Raw genomic sequence first — 20,697 nt, 5'->3', positions numbered from 1 at the left:
GTGCGATTAAATGCGTTTTCAGTCTTATTCCAAATGTGTCTTTGTGGCACAACAGCGTTAATCTTGGAATCACTGGCTTTAAATCACCTTGTCTGATTTCTTCCGAAGTGACCTGAAGTTTTAATCCCACTCATAACCAGAGAAGTTTTCGGTGAAATAACGTTTGACCGTTCCTCCAGAGTTGTTTTATCTCATCTCTGTGTCTCATTTGACGACCCGTGAAGGTCCGGGCTAGAATATTGGCCCTCACTAACCCATGCTTGTTGTAAGAGGCGACTAACGGGATCGGTGGTCAGACTCGATGACTTGATTGACGTCATCGGTTCCCAGGGTCGCACGCCAATGCTCATGTTGTTGACCACTGGATTCTCTGGTCTAAACTTGATTATTTACAGACCGCTGTCACATTGCCGAGTTCGGGGTAAAGACAAAGTCACTCATTTGAGTTGTCGTTTCAAGTGAATACCACTGAATTCAAACAACAGCAAAGCAACCTTATCCATATGGAGTTTTCCATTGTGTAACAAACCGATAAACTTCATCCGGGTGTCAAGGTGTCCAGATTCCTTCAATGCCCAAATGACACCTGGAAGTTCATAGACCTGGGCTAGGCAGCGTCCTTCTCTGAATCTACAAATGTTTCAGAGCCATTGCTGTGGTCAATGTTCTTTTCATCAACATTCTGTTTTTCTTTGTACGAGGGGCCTTATCTTCAACACTCAACAACCCGTGATGGTCAAAGGAACTATCATCAACGAGTACAGTTATATATATATATATATATATATATATATATATTTTGGGGGGGGGGGCGAATATCTCTGTATGTATTTACAGAAGATAAAATCTGGACACAGTGGCTACATAGCCTCATTCAGCCTAAAAAAACACAATATGTCATATGATTTCAATTGATAATGGTGTAAATACGTCGAAAGTGGTCGATTTCTTGGCTTTTCCGACACTGCGCAGACAGACGTGTCAAGAAATGCTTCAATTGTCGATAAAATATACGTGTCATAACCAAACGACATCGGGGTTATAATCCTCGACCATTCATTCAGCTTATCAGTCAAGTCGACGTTATAAACATCTGCTTCTTGAAAATACCAACATTTTATAAAGTTTGGGAGTCACTATCTTCTTGGATAGACCCTGAAATGGTAGTTGACGATGCCAACTTCCGGTTGAGCATAGACAGCGTTTACTCCCAGTGTTCGTTGTCATGTCATTCCTATACTCCGATCGTTCTACAGAGACGAAAACACCTATCACTCTTTCGGTGACGATTTTCTCGTATTCAATGTCATAGACAGAGATGCCAACCCCAAAGTGTTGCAAATAATAGTTTCAACGTTCAAAATTAGTAGTTTGAACATAAAATTAGTAGTCAACTAAATAAACAAAATCATGATGGATTCTTAGAAAAAATGACTGATATTACCGTCAAATTATTCCTAATAAACTAACTACACTAAACGTTTCAAATCGGAAAGGTATTCAAATCAGCTTCGCTAAAATTATGTTTGTTACTTGCAATCATTCCAGTTCAAATGTGTCATTAAATTTGATGAATGGAAGGTAAGTGAAGTCCAAAAATGTATTTCATCGTTGAAAATATATGTTTTTGGTCTATATATCCAAATTTTAATGCATTTTATTAAAATTTCATAGTATTTCTAGTGGAATCGTATTGGCGTAGTTTCAAGTTAAAATTCCTAGCGACTACGATAAAATTGTAGAGGTTAGCATCTCTGCATAGATAATTACATCTGGTTAATGCTTGTGTTCAGTCAGGCTTGTCATGCCAAAGGCCAGGGTTCGATTCCACACATGGGCACAATGTGTGAAGCCCATGGCATTTCCGGTGTCCAGCATTGTGCTATTGCTGGAATATTCCTAAAAGTGGCATAAAATAAAACTCACTCACTACCTTGCCTGCGCACTTCTTGTGATGCTACAAGTGTGTGTCCAAACAGTTGGATGAAGTACAACGATTCTTGTTACTCCTTGTACATGCTACTCCATAAAAATCATAATCACGCCCCCTAGCCATAAATTATCAAGGTGATAAATCCTCATCATAGTACTGACGATGAGCTAATTATGTCACAGTTACTATGGTGTGTTACATACCATTCAAAAGAACTTCAAGAAAATCTGATTTTTAAAACTGATGTATAATATTAATTTCAAGAATGTGTATAGATTTTCTGTGGTGAAAATACAGTGTCTTGATTACAAGAATGAAACTAGGAGACATTTATCGTGGACACATGCAATGGCGACCACCATCTACAGCCTCTGTGTTGCCCGTTATAAATGATGCACTGTCAGAGGCCAGGAAGGCGATGACGTTGGCAACTTCACGGACCTCCCCTACTCGTCCTAAGGCATGTGTGGTCTTGCAGTGCTCCAGGAACTGGAAAACAATAACATTCATTGGTTGCATTCATCACAAACACAAAGTATAATTCTAGAATGAAATTAAGATATTCAGATAAGCAAGCAAATGAATTGTTTTTGGTGGGATGGAGTGAGTGAGTGAATTTAGTTTTCGCAGCCTTTAGCAATATTCCAGCATATAACTGCAGAGGACGCCAGAAATGGGCTTTACATACTGTACCCATAAGGGAATTGAACCCGGGTCTTTGGCGTCTGACTTGAGGCCAAAGGTTATTTCACTAGAAAATTTAGTTACCTAACTCCATTGCATAAATTGTTATATTACCCAAGTCTCACTAATTGTTTTATCTGCATTCCATCACATGCTCAAAATACTTCACCTGAATCATAAACTGTTTTGAATAACTCCATGGGCGTGGATTTGTGCAGACAAATCACAGCTGATTGGTTCTAATATGACACACCTTTCACAGAGGGTGTGTCAGACCATCATGCTGAGTCGTATATTATCAGAGCCAGTCTAAGTAAACTTACTAGTAGGCTCAGTATTATTCATTACACTGCTTTACCGAGTCTAAAAAATCCTTGAGAAAGTCGTGCCAGCTTACCAATCGTAAAAGTGAACATTTAGTTTTAACTTTCACCTTGAAAATATTTGCACTCATCGATTCTGAAGGCTACTTTCCGCATGATCGCTTCAGAGTGTCACATGTAGATAATGTCATTATTCACTACAATGAGTAAATAGTCACTTTTTTGTCAGTATTTAAGGATGTCATCATGTGGAAATATAAGTTAATAGAAAACCATGTCAGAAACCCATACGTATTTATACTGCACATTTGATATCTGAGCTTTATACATATTTTCCTTTGTTGAGAGATCAGTGTCAATGACCAGGGAAAACAAAATTTGCAAGTGCCGCTGAACTCTAAATAGTAACCGTTTTCTGATTGGTTAAAATTAAATCCATTCAGCCGTCTTGTGTTTGCTCGGATGGTCACTGGTTGCTTAAAGGTTTGCTGACACAATCAGCGTAACGAACAATACTGAGCCTAAATTTACTTAGTATCAGAGCAAAATATTTGTATGACACTGAGATGTCACATTATACATCAGCTGTGTTTGCTGCTTAATCCAGCACCTTGCAATATTCCAGGTATGTGAAAGCATCAGCTGTGAGGACAACTTACTTGTGCATACTTTTCTTCCGTCATACCTCCTCTCTTGTGGACCTCTGTCACAATCACACCTGGACTGTAACCAATGGGTGAGAGGATAATGCTTAATATTTATGATATAAACTGTTATAGAAAAGAAAATGCATATTCACATAGACTGTATTCATGACATAGATACCTCTCATATGAGTTACTATAGAAATAATCTGACAAAGACACCACCTTGAGCTGTTAGATAAGTCAGGGATCAATTAATTCAGTGTTTTCTAAACTGAGCACCCATAACTGGCAAAGTTGGAAAAAAGGTTACTTTTTCACAAAAAGGTCATTTGTGGGCCTCAGAATTCCTTAAATTTAGATAATTATTCTGAGATAACATTTAATGAAATTATACAAAACTTAGCATTTAAGACTCTTTGTTTATATATGTTCTGTCATTAGTCAAATACACGATCATAATACAAAGCCATAAAATATGTTATGATTTAACATTACTGAGAATTTCTTAATTATATGCCATTGCTGCAGACTTGGTCACTGATCCTAACATGTAGAAGTGCCTGAGATGGTAATAGTGAGTATTAAAATCATACTTATAGTAATCATAATCAAACTTATAATAATTATTAAATGAGGGACTTACTTCACACAGTTAACTCTGACTTGTTTTGGAGCCAGTTCTGTGAAAAACAAGAAAATTAGCATGAAAGACACTGAACAAACACAATTGAAAAACAACACCCTGTCCTTGAAGAGACAGCAGTAGAAAAAAAATAGTTAGGATCCGCTCGCCATATTTATTAAAGAATAAGAACAAAAATATAGATTTATATATTTCCCCCGTTCAAAAAATAAAATCCTTATGTTTTTATTGGCTACAAATTTAAACTCACAAGAACATACTTTTTAAGATGTTTTATTACCCATATTCACTTCATAAATGGCCAAAAGAAAATACTTTGAGTATTTAGAAGGAATATTACTTTGATTGGAAATTTTAATTCCCGCCTGCCGTTAGGTTTTCATAGGACAAAAATCCGTAAAGCAAGAAATAGAATTGGTCTGGGCTTACAGGTAAATGTATATCATGAATACTCACCCAGAGCAACACATCTTGTCAGTTGGTCAATGGCGCTCTTTGACATGCAGTATGATAAGACACCTGGAAACTGAAACAGGAAATTTATGTAGTGTGCTGATATTAAGAATGTCCATAATGAAATATTCAGATCCTTGTTGCATTAAAACAATACATCCTTGGTATCTCCAGGACATAGGTTTCGATGAATCTCCACTATACCCTGGATGCATCTAAGGCTAATTCTGTCACCTCCCTTTCTTGGTTGTCAAGTGTCAACGAAAACACCTGTCCTTGTTCATAGTGAAACTCAGATTTGGGGAAAATAATACAGACAAATTGAGAAGTCTAAAACTGAAAATAAATATACGCAAAAACTCCTTCTTCCTCTTTGGGGTACCTCTGCATCACATGTGTTGCCAAGTTTAATCAGTAATCAGTAATAATTTAAGAAGCGAAAGTGAGTTGTGATTGGTACACTCAACTTTCCATTTTAGAAACCTGATTTGACAAAAAGCCAGTCATGGGAGGTAATAAGTACATCAGGCTAAGATGTAGATGCATCCAGGGTATAGTGGAGATTTATTGAAAAGTATTCCCTGGAGATATTGAGGATGAATACATTATGACATATTGGAAATGACCTGCGCAGCAATTCCATAATCTTCTCCCATAGTTGTCAAATTAGCATTCACACAGTGAAATGACAAGTGACTCCTCTATCCCTGTATGGAGCTTTGCATTAGTTGTTCTTGACTGACATTGTTGATCCCAAATCAGTAAAATGAGTGATTCTTTTAACAACATGAACACTTTTGGTAACACTACCAGAAAAAGAAATAAAATCACTGGTAATATCAGTGTATGAAATAAGCCAAAAACATGGCCATACATCAAGGCTGGTAACTTCAAAATGTTACTAGCTCAAAATGGACTAACCAGACCAGACACCAAGATATGGTGAATTTTCTCAGATGTAGGCAACATTTGATTTTCTTTCCAGACCATCGGGTCCGCTGGAGAGCTGTAAATTTAACATCCATCAGACATCGAGGCCTTATTTCACACACTGGTAATGATTTCAAATATCAAGCAAAATTTCAATTTTGAAATAACAACAAAACAAAATCTTTTAGGATAAACTATCAACTCTTTCCTTCTCTGTAACAATATACTTATTTCAGATAAAAAAGACCAAATTTTATACCATATTTGACATGCTTTTCGGTAAGGCAGCAGAGAGGAATATTTGTCCAGAGTCGATTATTTACAGACCACACAGCTAGAATGTTGCTGAGTGTGATGTAAAACAAACAAATGAACAAAAAAAAATACAGTTAAGTTGACAAGACATCAAATTTCATAAAATATTGTAGAATGATAGTAACATACTTCTGGCAGGAAACTGTAAGAACATTTGTGATACATAATTCAACATGTTATATGCCTTAGTCTTTGGGTATGTTCAGCTACAATTAATAGAACATGCATTTTTGAAGTGCTAGACATATGATAACAGCATGCCAAACAAATGAACATCTGTTTATGGAAAACATGTCTGCTGAAGTGATCTGTAACTGAACATGCAAACAATTCCCCCGGAAGGCAACAATGAACAGAGATGCATAACTATTCGCACAAATGTATTTCAGTTGATAATGCACATTATCCAAAAATATTAACAGTGGAATAATTAAGAGTTTGAAAACATGACACAGGATACATTAATATCATGCTTCAAAATAAAAGACAGGATATAGGGCCAGACTAATTTTATTTCTTGTTCTACAGAGTCCTGTCCTTAGGAAACCTAACACCAGAAGAAGTAATATTCCTTTTAAATATTAAAAGGATTCTATTTCTGGTCATTTATAAAGTACATACTTTAGGGCAAAACTATCAAAAATACATTTTCTTGTAAGTTTATTTTTGGCCACATAAGGGGCCATGTTGAGTGGGGAAAACTGAATTTGATTTGTTTTCTTGAAAAAATATTACCGGCAGATGCGGATACATAAAACATGCAATATAATTGGTCTGGCCTAAAAATAAAATAAAATAACATACTGCTCGGAGTCCTGTGACACTCGAGACGTTAACGATGTTGCCCTTTGTCTTCACTAAGTGAGGCACACACAGCATTGTTAAGTGGTAGATGGACCTGAAACAACACGGTTTTGTTTTGTTTTGATTGTTGTTCAGTCTCGCACTTAACAATATTTCAGGTATGTGGTGGTTGTCTATAAAGAACTGCGTCTGGACCAGACAATCATGTGATCAACATCATGAGCATTGATCTACACATCTGGCATACGATGACATGTCAACAAAGTCAGCAAGCCTGACAACCTAATCCCGTTCGTCGCACCTTAAGACAAGCATAGTTACTGAAGAGCAAATCTAACATGGATCTTCACCAGTTGAAACAAAATTAGGGGAGTGACTTGTGTCACAGGTCATGACAGTGTGGTACTGCATGTATTCAACTCCAACGATACATGTCACTAGACTTTTATAGTCAGTTAAAGGTCACATGCAATAAAAGAATCAGACACAATTATCAGTTATTCATGACATATAACATACATTGCTACTTGTAAAAAACCAAATAGAATTATAAGCATACAATCGCGATTCAAAAGTGCAATATTTTGTACTCTGGCTCACTTCCGTCGCAACGAAGCCCTCAAGAGACCAAACCCAGTCATAGCAGGTGGGTGTGCACTCATGTGTAATGATGACTTCCGTTTGGCTGGTTCATCTGCTGATACGCTGAGGGCTCAATGTGTGTTCAGAAAGATGATCTGTTTGATGGGCATTTTAGAAGTATGGCGAGTCACAAGTAAGTAAGATTCTTTATGGATAACAACTTCTTTCATTGTACTTGATGCCTTGTTTTAGTATGGATTCATATACTGTTGTCAAAAAAAATCATATACACTAGAAGAAGTTGTTATCCATAAAGAATGTATATAGAGATGTTGGGTTTTGTAAATACATGTTCTCTGAATTTGCATTAAATCCAATCAAAAATCATCTCAGTAGAGATGGTGAACTACTGCGTGGCTGGAAACTGTCATTCATCCAAGTACAAAGGAGGAGAGGACTTGAAAATGACACGAGTTTGCACCAGTTTTCATCAGATCCAGTCATCCGAGAAACATGGACATAGTTTGTTTGCAACCCACAGACATAAAAACATGTCACGTGCACATTTATCACTCCTGCCTACTTACATAATGTGTCAGAGACAGGACTCAAGTGCACGAGTCATAAATCAATTTATTTTGTTGATGGGACATATCCTGATATAGATCAAATTGCATGTGGTCAATAATTGAAGCTGTGTATTGCATATTGTCTTTAGCAGACAGGCAGGTAGACATATAGGTGTCAATAAACCAAACAATTAGCTTTTTCTGTGACAGAGACTGCTTACCACTGACAATCAACAAGTTTGTTTTTATGTAACGAGTAGATTATTTGTAAACTTGTATGTGTAAACAACCATGATTAGACTACTGCTCACGACCTCATACTCCGTGCATGCATATTGTTTCAAGCTCCGCAAACCTATGTGTTATGGGTGCAGCACAGTTGTTGAAACCACTTTTTGCCCCCACCGCTGGGGGAAATTTAGTGAATTGTTTGAATTCAGATTTCTTGGGCTTTTTTTTCATCGTGTTTTTTCAACTGTATATGTTGAATTTGCATTTTCGATGATTTGTTTCGGTAAGTGCATTCCGCAAGGTATCAGAATCTGCAAAGTTGTGTTTAACGTTGCATATCGCCTTTAACTATCTTGCCCTGGTGAGAATGGAATGAGTACACATGTTAGGAACTGTTCAAAATTACGATGATGATTTTTATGGGCAAGCATGTACTATGTGAATGACCATCCTAAAATCTATGTACAAATTAACTGATGCCCCTGTATGGCATGTGTATAATTGCTGACCTCCTCACATCTCCCCACAAGAAAATCATCAACACCCCTGACCCATTAACTATGAATGGTCCTTCAGGTTTGACATCACACCAATAAAAGTCAGAAACCTGTCTTGCTGGAACACAAAGTTGTCCTATACATGACTACAAAACCACTTGTACACCAATTCTATTACAATAGACAAAATGCATTTAAAAATCAGCTGAAACTTTGAGTCTCACCTGACATTGATGTTGAATGTTTTGTCAAATTGTTCTAAACTTGTTGTTTCAATGCTACCAGGTTCCAAGATTCCAGCACTGTTGACCTGCATGAAACAAAAATACCATTATGAAGGATATCGTTGGATAGCATGATAAGTGACATAATCCACTGCTCACTTGGCTTATGTAATAAAATTACCAAGAGATGGTGGTACATTGCAGTGCAGCTGTCATCAATCATTAATTTTCATAAATATTATTCAGTGGCACTGAATAGTTATCACAAATTATATTTACTTTAGCATGAGTTGCCATGCGAAAACAAACTGGATGAATCAACACAGATGTCAAACCAACATGACCAGACCATAATTGTACTGTGCAACATGCAACATTTGAGTGCACAAATCGTCAAAGAATGTGGTCAATGAATGAACACTGCATTAATGCAAATGATACCGGGTGAACACTAAACAGAACTTGCACAAACAAAGACTATAAACATGAATCGAGGCATACCCGCGAAAAGTTCTCTAACACACAAAATGACATGACTAAATTCACAAGAAATCCTGTAATACCTGTTTATTATTACACTTCATGGAAGACGTGTGCTTTTCGATAAATTTCTTGACTGTAATAAGTAATTGTAATTTAAAAGTTCCTGACCAGAATGTCCAGCCTGCCTGTTGCTGCAACGGCCTCCTCCACAATACGTTGTGTGTCCTCTTCCTTGGACAGGTCACCAGTCAGGAGGACGGGCTATGGAGGACACAAATCTTCATGTCACAGATACTGTGATCGAACAAAATGTCTTGTTGATATCTGAGTGAGTGAGTGAGTGAGTGAGTGAGTGGGTGGGTGGGTGGGTGGGTGGGTGGGTGGAGTTGCCCACTGCTCCCCAATAGGAACAGAATGTGGTTTGATGTGGCATTTTGAAAGGTCAATTCTTTTTAAACTATACACATATTTAAATGTATCGCAACACCTATGATGTATAGTGAGTGAGTAAAACGCTACTTCAGCAATATTTCAGCAATATTATTGTAGAAGACACCAGAAATGATCTTCACATATTGTACCCATGTAGGGAATTGAACCTGGGTCTTCGGTGTGATGAGCAAATGCTTTAGCCATGAGGTTACTCCACAGCCATGTTTGCATTAGAGAACATCAGTGTTCTCATTAACAGTTCAATAAGCAATCCCTCTAAATCTAATTACAAAAAACTTGCTTACATGCTATATCTCATATACTTCCGTGACCTTCACCTTATACTTGTCCTGGTTACACTGCTCTGCTGTCTTCTTCAGATTCTCCTCATTCCTCCCTGTGATGATAACACGGGCTCCCAGTTGAGAAAACAAGATGGCTGTGCCAGCGCCAATACCCGAACTGGCTCCTGAAAATACACGTTTCCATATTAGTGTCTAAAAGGATTCTGTGAACTGGAAAGTAACATAAATTACTTGAATGAGATCAAAGATCATGGAACAAAGATCCAGCCAGTTTAGTTGGTGTTGAAAATCGATCACTCAGAACCCAATTTACCCATGTAATCGTGTACCTTGCACTGATCTCCACACAAAACAGTTGTTGCAAATTGATTCGGTGGACATCAATCCAAATTTACCATGTGAGCAGGGATTTATGTGTCACGACTTCCTGCGTCCTGTTCACATACAAACTGACAATGGACATGACGAAATTTAGTACCACATCCACAGGAACACAGATAAGGTAAAAAAATGTTTGTCAAAATTCAAAATCAAGTAACAAGAACGGATCACTGAATCAGCTGCTAGCCAGCTTATGTTGTGATTTGCAATTTAATTACTGCAAACATTAATGTGATGATCATGATACGATAACTGCATTTACAATAATATTTAAATGTCAGGGACCCTGTTTTGTTGCTCAGGACTCCTGAAAATTAAGAGTATGAGTCTCAGGGACTCCCAAATACAGGAATCAAAGTAAATCCCTGCATATGTGCACGGACACCAGCTATCCTACATGGATACTGCAGAAGGTCTCAAACATTTCATACACAATGTCAGCTGTTTCACCCAATTAAGAACTGAGCTGCACAGAAAAACATTTGGATCATGCATAGAATAAAGTTAAATGAAGCTTCATTCTTCTACAAATATGCATATATAATTCTGATCATGCATGATGAAGTAAACCTATATGAAGATGTATTCTTCCATAAATATGCATAAAACATTCTGATCATGCATAGAGTGAAGTTAAATGAAGCTTCATTCTCCTATAAATATGCATTAACATTCTGATTATGCTTAGACTGAAGTTAAATGAAGCTTTATTCTTTAATAAATATGCACAAAACATCCTGATTATGCAAAGAGTGAAGTTAAATGAAGCTTTATTCTTCTGTAAATATGCATAAATACGCACAAAAAAAATCCTGACTAAGCACTGAGTGAAGCTAAAAGAAGCTTTATTCTTCCATAAATGTGCATGAGTCAGCTCAGTTTTATGCCACACTTAGCAATGTTCCTGCTGTATGGTGGCTGTTCTATGAATATGCATAAAACCAGGGATTAAATTCCTGCGCCCTATACGCAACAAAATTGACAATGGACTCAACAAAATAGGCTTGCCAGTTCACAGAGTCCAGATAAAATACTTTTTTTTAATATGTTGATCAAGTAACAATAAGTTATAACTGAGTCTGCTACTAGATGGGTTATGAAATAATCTGCAGTTTAATTACTGCCATGAACATGACACACAATAACAGTGACAATATTATAACATAGTATTGATAATATATTATAGTGTCTGGGACACCCATTTTGCAGTCCAGGGGCTTCTTTCACACCGCAATGTTTACTAAGGTTAAACTTAAATCCCATTCTTTAACACTGCACTTAGGTTATTTAACATTGCTAAAGAATGGGAGTATAGCTTAACTTGTGAAAGGACCTCTTAAAATTAAGAGTATGAGTCCCATGGACCCTCGAACATAGGACTCAAGTTAAATCCCTGCTAAAACATTCATGCAGAGGGTAAAATTAAATGAAGCTATGACCTTTTAGATGTATGCATGAAACATTCTGATCATGCAGAGAGTAAAGCTCTATGTATTAATTACATACATTTGTGAGACATTTTGACCACGAGATTGAAGTTAAATGAAGCTTTAATCTTATTCAACCTAAAAGTCTGAAACAATGTACAAATTATATGGGTGTATTCCAAAAGATTATAGTTCTTTGTTCTGTACCTGTGGAGCTATCATAAACCACAGGTTTTGCAGTGTACACGACAAAAGTCATCAGTTTTTAAGTCACGTCCCTCTTTCAAAATGAAATCTGAACAGCTATATGTACCAATTTCACAGGGCAACTAACACAAATGTGATCGAATTGCAGGATTAATAATAATGGCCATTTGTACCCCTTGTGGCCATTTTCCATATACTCGTGCATGCTCAAGGTGCTAACACATTATTACCGCGGATAACCCAAGCTGCCTGTGAGGGTTAATAGTCTCACGACCTATTTCACCGGGTACCCATTTGCTGCTGGATGAAGAGAGGCAATTTTGAACAAACTCACTTGCCAAAGGTGAGACCACATGTTACATAAGTGCTTTGTTGTGGGGTAGCACTGACGTCAAAGAAACCCTGATGAGTCAAACTGCCAAACCCTGAAGTCATCCATCCAAAGACTGTCCGTGTTCAAAGAGCTCTATGCACAGGACCACGCTCCACCACAGATTACATGTAACTAAAATGATTTATCATACCAGGGAGACTATATAGATAGGGAGAAGAAACTCCTCAAAAAGCCCCTGAATGTAGGCTGCGGGTTGTTACGTACCCAGTGTAGCCAATATAGCGGAAGTTTAGTATTTAAGATTGAGCCAGGTTTATTTTCAACAACTGATTAAATTCTCTGAGCATTGTGACAGTTGAAATCCTACATGCAGAAAATATGTTAACTATTTTGTCACTTCAGTTCAAGTCAAATAATTGGTATTAGATTCAGTATTAGAACACTAGATTTGTAGTAAATTTTCAAGTCAGTATGTTACAGCTCACTGGTTTTCATTCTCAGTTCACCGTGAATTTAGACTAAATTGTGCCAATAAAAATTTCTTTTAGAAATTTGTTTGATTTTTAGTAAGGAAACATGCCTTTAGTTGGAAGGTATTTGCAAGTAACAGCGACAGTTTTATAACTTTAAAAAAATTGTTAGGATGTCTTTGAGGTGTATGAAAAATGTGACATATCGCCAATCTCGTCTGATCCGCCACTCATATAGTGATCACCATTGTTTGAGTGTTTCTAGTTATTTCTTCAAGAACATCTTTCACATATACCTTTAATTCTTATGAAGGAAATATACTATCAGGTGAAATGTGTGCATGTAATAGTGATAGTTTCATGATCTAAAAAGAGTTCACTTGAAGTGTGTGAAAAATGTGACATATCACTGATCTGATCTGATCCGGCATTGAAATACTACACGCTGTTCTTTGAGTGTTTCTAGTTATTACTTCAAAAACATCTTTCACATACACCTTTAATTCTTATGAGGGAAATATACTATCAGGTGAAATGTGTTTGCAAGTAATAGTGATAGTTTCATAATCTAAAAAAGAATGTTAGGTTGTATTTGAGGTGTGTGAAAAATATGACATATTGCTGATCTGATCTGATTTGCCTTTGATGCTTGAGGGTTATAGTTCCATAACTTCTTTCTTCCATGTTGATCTTATTATTTCACAAAACTGGAAAGGTGTTTTAGAACAGTTTTACACTATTTGAGGGCAGTGTGACAGTGTCAGTTAACATTTTGTTAACGTCCATTCCATTTGCCACATGCAATAATAAGATATCTGACTTAATTATTAGATCTAATGTAAACAAAAATGTCTCAAAGTAGATTTCTTTTAAAAGGGCAGCTGATGTAAAACTTGTTCTTATGATACTTTTTAACATGTTTTGGAAGTGAGGCCATGGTTTATCATTTATTCTTTCATTCATTCATAAGTGTACTTCTTTCTTTTATTCTTTTTCTTTATTTCTTTCATTCATTCATATGTATCGCTCTTATTTCATTCATTCATTGTAAAATTCCGACTGATACAATAAACTGGCTGAAGTTCTGATAAACACAGTTGAGTTGCGCTGGGAACGAGCTTAGTCAGTGTGTGCATTGGAGCATGACGAGACACGTTAATTAGTAAAAATGATAAAGTAAGCAAGCAAGTGACCTATCCCTGTTGTAGATTATCCCTGTCCATATTATCGACAGCTCATCACAATATGCCCACACTACCTAACTTGATCCATGAAGCGTTCCTATTATACGGTGCAGGGTCATGTCTTGACTGTATTTTACTGCATCGTGGCTGTCGACTACACGCACAAGGTTTCGGTTGATGTCACTAAGTGCATCAGTTGTCATGTACTCAGTTGTCTTTACTTAATCTTACGCACCTGTCACCAGGGCAACCTTGTCATCAAGCCTTCCAATGGACGCCATCTCTTCTGTAAATGCAACAATTTTCTGACAACGTGCTGAGCACGAACTCCGTTTACTTGACAATTCCAAACAATTCACACCAGCCGATCAGGAACACTACATGTGCAGATACTTTGTTCAAGGGAGGTAACTCCCACCACGTCAGTTTAGTTCCCTGTGTATGTTGCGTCGGCGCTTCGTTGACTCTCCCAGTGACTGCTCAAGGCAGACTCAGCGTACACGACAAACGTGAATGAGACATGCATTCTCACACGAAAACGCTCGGGCGTCTAGTTGAAATGTTTTCCACAGAATACTTGTTTTAGTGCTCACATCACAAGAACATCATCTGTCGGTACTTTTAGTGACGGAAAGCAAGTAAGCTTCGAAAAGCGAAATGATGTTTGAATGACACACATGGTATGAATTTTTAAGTGATAAAACCCCGTCAGTGACAGTACGTACCTTGATGGCAGTTTTTAGCGTTACAAGCCCCCGTGGACACATATGCCCATGGTTTAAATTGCATAATGGACTCAAACGGGGGATGATATTTCTTTTATGCTTAGTTGATATTTACATAACCTGGATCAAACAAGTCCGTGGAATAGCACCTTATAGTTCGCAGGACCTGTTCCTAATAATGGATGTCTCTCTTAAAGCATCCTATATATCTTTTATACAGTTTTGAATCATGGGATATTGACACGACAGACAATTATTATATGCTGTTTTATTTTACCACGGATTTGCATTTTAATCCCGCTGGAATGTGTTTCGTCTTAAAATGGATGCCTGCTATTGTCTTCTGTGGACGTATTTTGACATCATTTTCACACTAGGCGGTGGGTAGCCTGTAGTGGTTGGCCTATATATAGTTCGGGTTCGTTACGCCGAAGACCTGGGTTCGATTCCCATACAGGTACACACCTGAAGCCTATTTCTGGTGCCCTCCGACGTGATTTTGCTGTAATACTGCTATTAACAACGTCAAACTAAACTCACGCAACCGCATTTTGATCTTTCTGTAATGTACTTCGTCTGAAAACGGAGACCTGTTATTCTCTACTCTTGACCTTTAAATTTATATCACAATATAGACTTACTTCAACATTTCTGGTAAGTGACAATGACGTACGTTTCGTGATACAGAATACCAAATACAATTTTCTCATGCATGCCATAGTTGGGGTTTTGCACATGGGGTTTTGATCATGACCGGGACTCACATACAAGCAAGCGGTTAGCAGGTATATTCTGGAAGAAATTCTTAAATAAATAACACTATTAGTCCCCTCATATTATATGCTTCACTTTGGGAGGAGAGGGAGGTAGAACCTGGGAGCACTGAGGGTTACCACGGACGCTGTGGGAGACATGTTCGTTTACATGTGCACGGATGAACAGCCTGAGAACCATCTAGATGATGGAGACCGTGCTAGAGGGTATGTGTGAGAAGAAAGGTGTGCAATTTTACTGAACACATTATTTTGAATGTAAGCCAATATGTTTACACTAAAAGGATACATACCAAAGTTACAACATATGACGCTGGCGAGGCAACCGTGACTACAAATACGTCACTCTCTTTCAGTTTCCTTCGGCTGTTTTAAGTCTTTGATAAAAGCTTGCTCAAAGGTTCAAAATCCACAAAATGTTACATTATTATGTATTTTTATTCAAACAATTAACAGACAATACAAGATGCCCAGTCCGTTCTTATGTAAAGTACATAAGACTTCTGAATACAAACTGCCCAAAGTTGTTCCAACAAGCGAACACGAGGATGGAAAATAACCAGCATTATTATCCCATTGCCCTTGGCCACAACTGTATCGGTTCAATGATGCCAAATCTGAGCATCAAGGCAGGGCTGTCCCGAAGCTTACACGTGTAATAATATAATAACAATAGATGACTCGAGAGACAGAATTAATCTTCAGCAACAAAATCTAATACTTGTAAAAGACGACTAGCGGGATCGGGTGGACGGTCAGGTCCGATGACTTGGTTGACTCACGTCATTGCTCATGCTGTTGAATACTGGATTGTCTGGTCCACACACGATAACTTAAGGACCACCGACGTATATACATTCGAAACGTTGCTGAGTGGCGTTGAACATTAACTAACCAAAGCACAATAATTGACATTCATCCTTATATTTGGATGGAAATATTTTTGTTATCTTCAAATGCACACATCGAAATTCTTAAGTATGGAGAGCATACAGAGTTCAATTATGATGTCCCCACTTCTAATAAAAATGCTCTGGGGATATATAGCTTGTATATGTTTGATTTTAGATAGACAATGTTTAATAGGTGCATCATTTTCACCCCGCTATCCTATCGCTGGAATATTGCTAAATGCGGCGTAAATCCTTAGTCACTCACTCTATGGACAGCACTATGTCTGAGATTACTTTCATTGTGACCATGGAAACCATCTTAATCCTTTTTTGTCAGAGTTCCCGATAGTGTACTTTATCTTAATCTACATGATTGTCTCCTAATTGCCCCTTACGTGTGGTGGTGGACCCTTGAAGGTCCAGGGCCTAGATTTTCGAAGCTCTCTTAGCGCAGTCGTAAGTGCCATACGTCAACGTCAACTTACGCCTATCTCAGCGCTAAGAGAGCTTCGAAAATCTAGGCCCTGGGGAGAATAGACCTTCAGCCATCTATGCTTGCCATGAGTGAGTGAGTTTAGTTTTACGCCGCACTCAGCAATATTACAGCTATATGGCGGCGGTCTGTACATAATCGAGTCTGGACCAGACAATCCAGTGATCAACAACATGAGCATCGATCTGCACAATTGGGAACCGATGACACGCGTCAACCAAGTCAGCGAGTCTGACCACCCGATCCCGTTAGTCGCCTCTTACGACAAGCTGAGTCGCCTTTTATGGCAAGCATGGGTTGCTGAAGGCCTATTCTACCCCGGGACCTTCACGGGTCGCTTGCCATGAAAGGCAACGATGCTTGTCGTAAGAGGCGACTAATGGGATCGGGTGGTCAGGATCGCTGACTTGGTTGACACGTACGTGTCATCTGTTTCCAGTTGCGCAAACCGATGCTCATGCTGTTGATCGCTGGATTGTCTGGGCCAAACTCGATTTCATACAGGTGGAATATTGCAGAGTGCGGCGTAAACCTAAACTCATTCACTCAGACACATGTGCGTGAAGGAATACAGCCATTCTCTTGATTATTAATGGCTGGTATTAGCCGCTGGAGGTATATGATTAGACGTCAGGAAAACAGTTTGTTGACAAGCAAAAGACGTCTCAACTCCACGTTTTGGATGTTGTTAAACGACGCACTCAGCAACACTTTGTTTTCTTTGGTTTTCTACATTGTTGTAAAACCTCACTCGGAAATCTGACGAACTTTCCGAAGTGTGCTTCTGGATAATACGGCTTTTATCCCGGGATTAACTGTCATGTTCCCGTCCTAGAAACAGCTTACCCCAAAAGACCCCGCATATAACAGACCGTTATAAAATTGTGCAGCATGCTCTATGCCAAGGCTGTTCCAGTTTTATTCTTTCGAGTACTAAACTGATTGAGATGGGAGTTAACTAGAGACAAACATAAACGCACAATTTGAGACTTATTCCACATAACATACTGCATGACAAAGAGGTAGACCCATATTCGCATACAATAGGAGCAGTCCCATGTACACTGAAGTCGTGGGTTGAATTCGCTGTAAGAGAAGAGTAGATAAATCGTGGAGAGACAGTGAGTTTTTGTTTTACTCCGCATATCACGGATGGGGACAGCAGAAATTGACATTGTACTCATGTAGGGAATCGAACCCGGATCTTCAGCATGAGGAGTGCAGCTTTAACCACTACACCACCCTTGTAAGAATGAAGAGCTGCTTCCTGGCAAGTTGAAGTACTTGTTTTATTAACTCTACCCATCTTACATTTAACCAGGGAGACTCTAAGTGGTTGTAGATTATCCCATATTTAAATAGGAGAATAAACACAAAACAGCAAAATATTATGTACAATTTATTACACAATTTATACAAAATCATATTTGTATTATTTTTTATACATTATATCTGAATTAATAGTCACACTCCATTGTTTATTCAGGTATTTCCACACAAAATTAAAAAAGGAAATATATTCATACAAGATGAGAAGGTCCCAATGGCATGTCACTATGACAAATGTGCTCCTTTATGTTGGGCTGGTATACAAAACTAAACTGGACTGGATCTTTGCGTATTGCACATAGGACCTGGTTATACACTTAAAACTAGAGACCAGCTCAAACATTGTCAGGAAGAGTCATTCTGGGCATCAATGCATCCTCGATTTTCCTGTTCATCATGCCTTCATTTTATTTAGAGCAGTGAAACCCATCCACTCTTTTGTCTCCAGTGCTGTTTTGAGTTTGGACTGTAAAATTAATCCAAGGAAATAACTGTTTACTTGATTCTTTTTAAACAAGTTGTGATACTATTTGTATTATCCTCAGCACAACTGGGAATAACTCGCTAGTCTGTGGCTAGTAAAAGTCTAGTCAGGCCAGTAAATCTCCAGAGTCACGGTCTGAAATGGCTAGTGAGTTTTCATGGGGTCAGTTTGTCAACATATCACTCCCTTTAACTTGGAAATCATGCAAGACTATGGTCTGATACAAATGTTCATCAAATCAGTGGCTTAATGATGCCATATTTGAGCATAAACAAAATATTTCAGAAATTCAGACATGTCTTTTCTTATCTATTTTTGATGGCATTTTGCCTTTTTGTAATATTTTGTAGTTTCTACATTCAAATTTCAGGCTTGTGAACTTTTTTTGTGGTATAGTAACTTTCAGGCATAGCTTGCCCACAGTTTGCACACTGTCCTCATCAGTAAGTCTTGTGAAACAGTTAATATATCAAGGGTTTACTTCTATGAAGTCACAATTACTGAATAAGTTGCTGAAAACTTGAAAACTGAGCAAGCCAATCCCTTTGCTCTTCACACATATATTTCTGTTTAACAAAAGAAAGAAAGAAGGAAACATATAGGCTCAACAACAGCAAGAAAATGGCTCTTCCATATGCTTGAGACCAACTATAGCTCCAGGCTGATAGCACCTTTTAGGTATATATACATGACCAGTATAGCCATTTTTTGGTCAAAAAGCTTAAGATAGAGTCAAGTAAATATCCAAACCAAACTTCATCACCATGTGTCTGGCCACTATGTATCACATATTAACAAATCACATAAACTAACTGGTGGCATTTTCACAATATAGATCCATGTAACCAAACACAGCTAAAGGCGCCTAATTAATACCTGTCCATTTTATTATCATCAGCAAACATGTCACCACATACAAACTGACTTTTGTGTGAGCCAAAAGTTTAGTGGTGGAACAGTATGCTCTTACCATGGTATGATACGTGTTGTAGTACAAGGCCCCCAGTTCAGTTCATTAAGAGGCAGAATATGGGTCGAGTTTGCAACTATTTTGGAATACTCATACAAACTCCCGTGTAACTATACGAAAGCTATACTCTTTGGATTTCCTTCACGCTTTAGACTGCTGAATCACTATCTTTTACTGGGCAAACGACATATTTTCTTAAGCAGCTTACATGGCGATAATCTATCAACAGACACCTTTACTAACAATCTGAAACAAATATGTGCCATAGAACGATTTAATGCCAATAAAAAGAACGAAACTTTAGCATTCGAAAACAAATGGTCAGTGTTATTAAAAAAAGTTGTAAACTCCAACCAGACTATTCATACAAATCTGCCATAGAACCATGCCCATGCCAACACTGTACATGTAACATTGATTTACTACTATTTTCACTTTGTATTTGTATTGTAACTGCCTGTGCATTTCCTTCTTTGCTGGAATAAAAAAAAAAAAAAAAAAAAAAAAAAAGAGGCAGAATATGAGATCTGATCATTAAGCAGAAAAGAAAACAAATGCATAGATTTTGTAAAATGATTCGATTTCTTGTCATTACAGAAAAGGTTTAAAAGGTTCATAAAATGACAGTACAGAAACCACACATACTGATTTTTTTATTACAATATGGTATACTGTATACCAAACTGGAGGCAGAATAGTGTGGTTCCACTAATGCCATGGTATACCGTTTTACCACTAAAACATTTACAAAATTCCCATTTTGAAAATCTGATCCTTGCTTTCAAAATATTTTTTCAATTATGTCTTCTGTACATCCATCACACATTTCAATGGGTCTTTAATCCTGCTCTCATGGAGAGATAGAAACCATCTTTCATGTTGTCAAAGTAAATTTCAAGTTTCCAATCTCAACTTAGCAAATCAATATGTATTAACAGCATACTCATTTTGTTTATTTGTGACAATATGAGT

General features: G+C 37.7%; 1 protein-coding gene across 2 annotated transcripts in view; it reads right to left on the bottom strand.

Annotated features, from left to right (window-relative positions):
* The window catches only part of LOC137286300 (3-oxoacyl-[acyl-carrier-protein] reductase FabG-like), a 56,556-nt gene extending 42,085 nt beyond the window's left edge, over positions 1-14,471 (bottom strand). The window contains exons 1-9 of one of the 2 annotated variants that reach the window (XM_067818075.1): positions 14,294-14,471; positions 10,089-10,219; positions 9,487-9,579; positions 8,836-8,921; positions 6,733-6,826; positions 4,687-4,756; positions 4,231-4,267; positions 3,600-3,663; positions 2,162-2,422 (exon numbers count right to left, since the gene is read on the bottom strand). In XM_067818075.1, coding sequence (XP_067674176.1) covers positions 2,264-2,422; positions 3,600-3,663; positions 4,231-4,267; positions 4,687-4,756; positions 6,733-6,826; positions 8,836-8,921; positions 9,487-9,579; positions 10,089-10,219; positions 14,294-14,339 — 780 coding nt within the window. In that variant the 5' untranslated portion in view covers positions 14,340-14,471 and the 3' untranslated portion in view covers positions 2,162-2,263. Of the gene's footprint in view, positions 1-2,161; positions 2,423-3,599; positions 3,664-4,230; positions 4,268-4,686; positions 4,757-6,732; positions 6,827-8,835; positions 8,922-9,486; positions 9,580-10,088; positions 10,220-14,293 lie in introns of those variants that run through there. The other variant, XM_067818077.1, reaches the window with a different exon arrangement.
* Positions 14,472-20,697: the final 6,226 nt, after the last annotated feature.

This window comes from Haliotis asinina, chromosome 6 (genome assembly GCF_037392515.1).
Source record: "Haliotis asinina isolate JCU_RB_2024 chromosome 6, JCU_Hal_asi_v2, whole genome shotgun sequence".
NCBI lineage: Eukaryota > Metazoa > Mollusca > Gastropoda > Lepetellida > Haliotidae > Haliotis > Haliotis asinina.
Note: the sequence above shows the minus strand (reverse complement) of the source record. Positions and strands in the feature narration are given on the sequence as shown.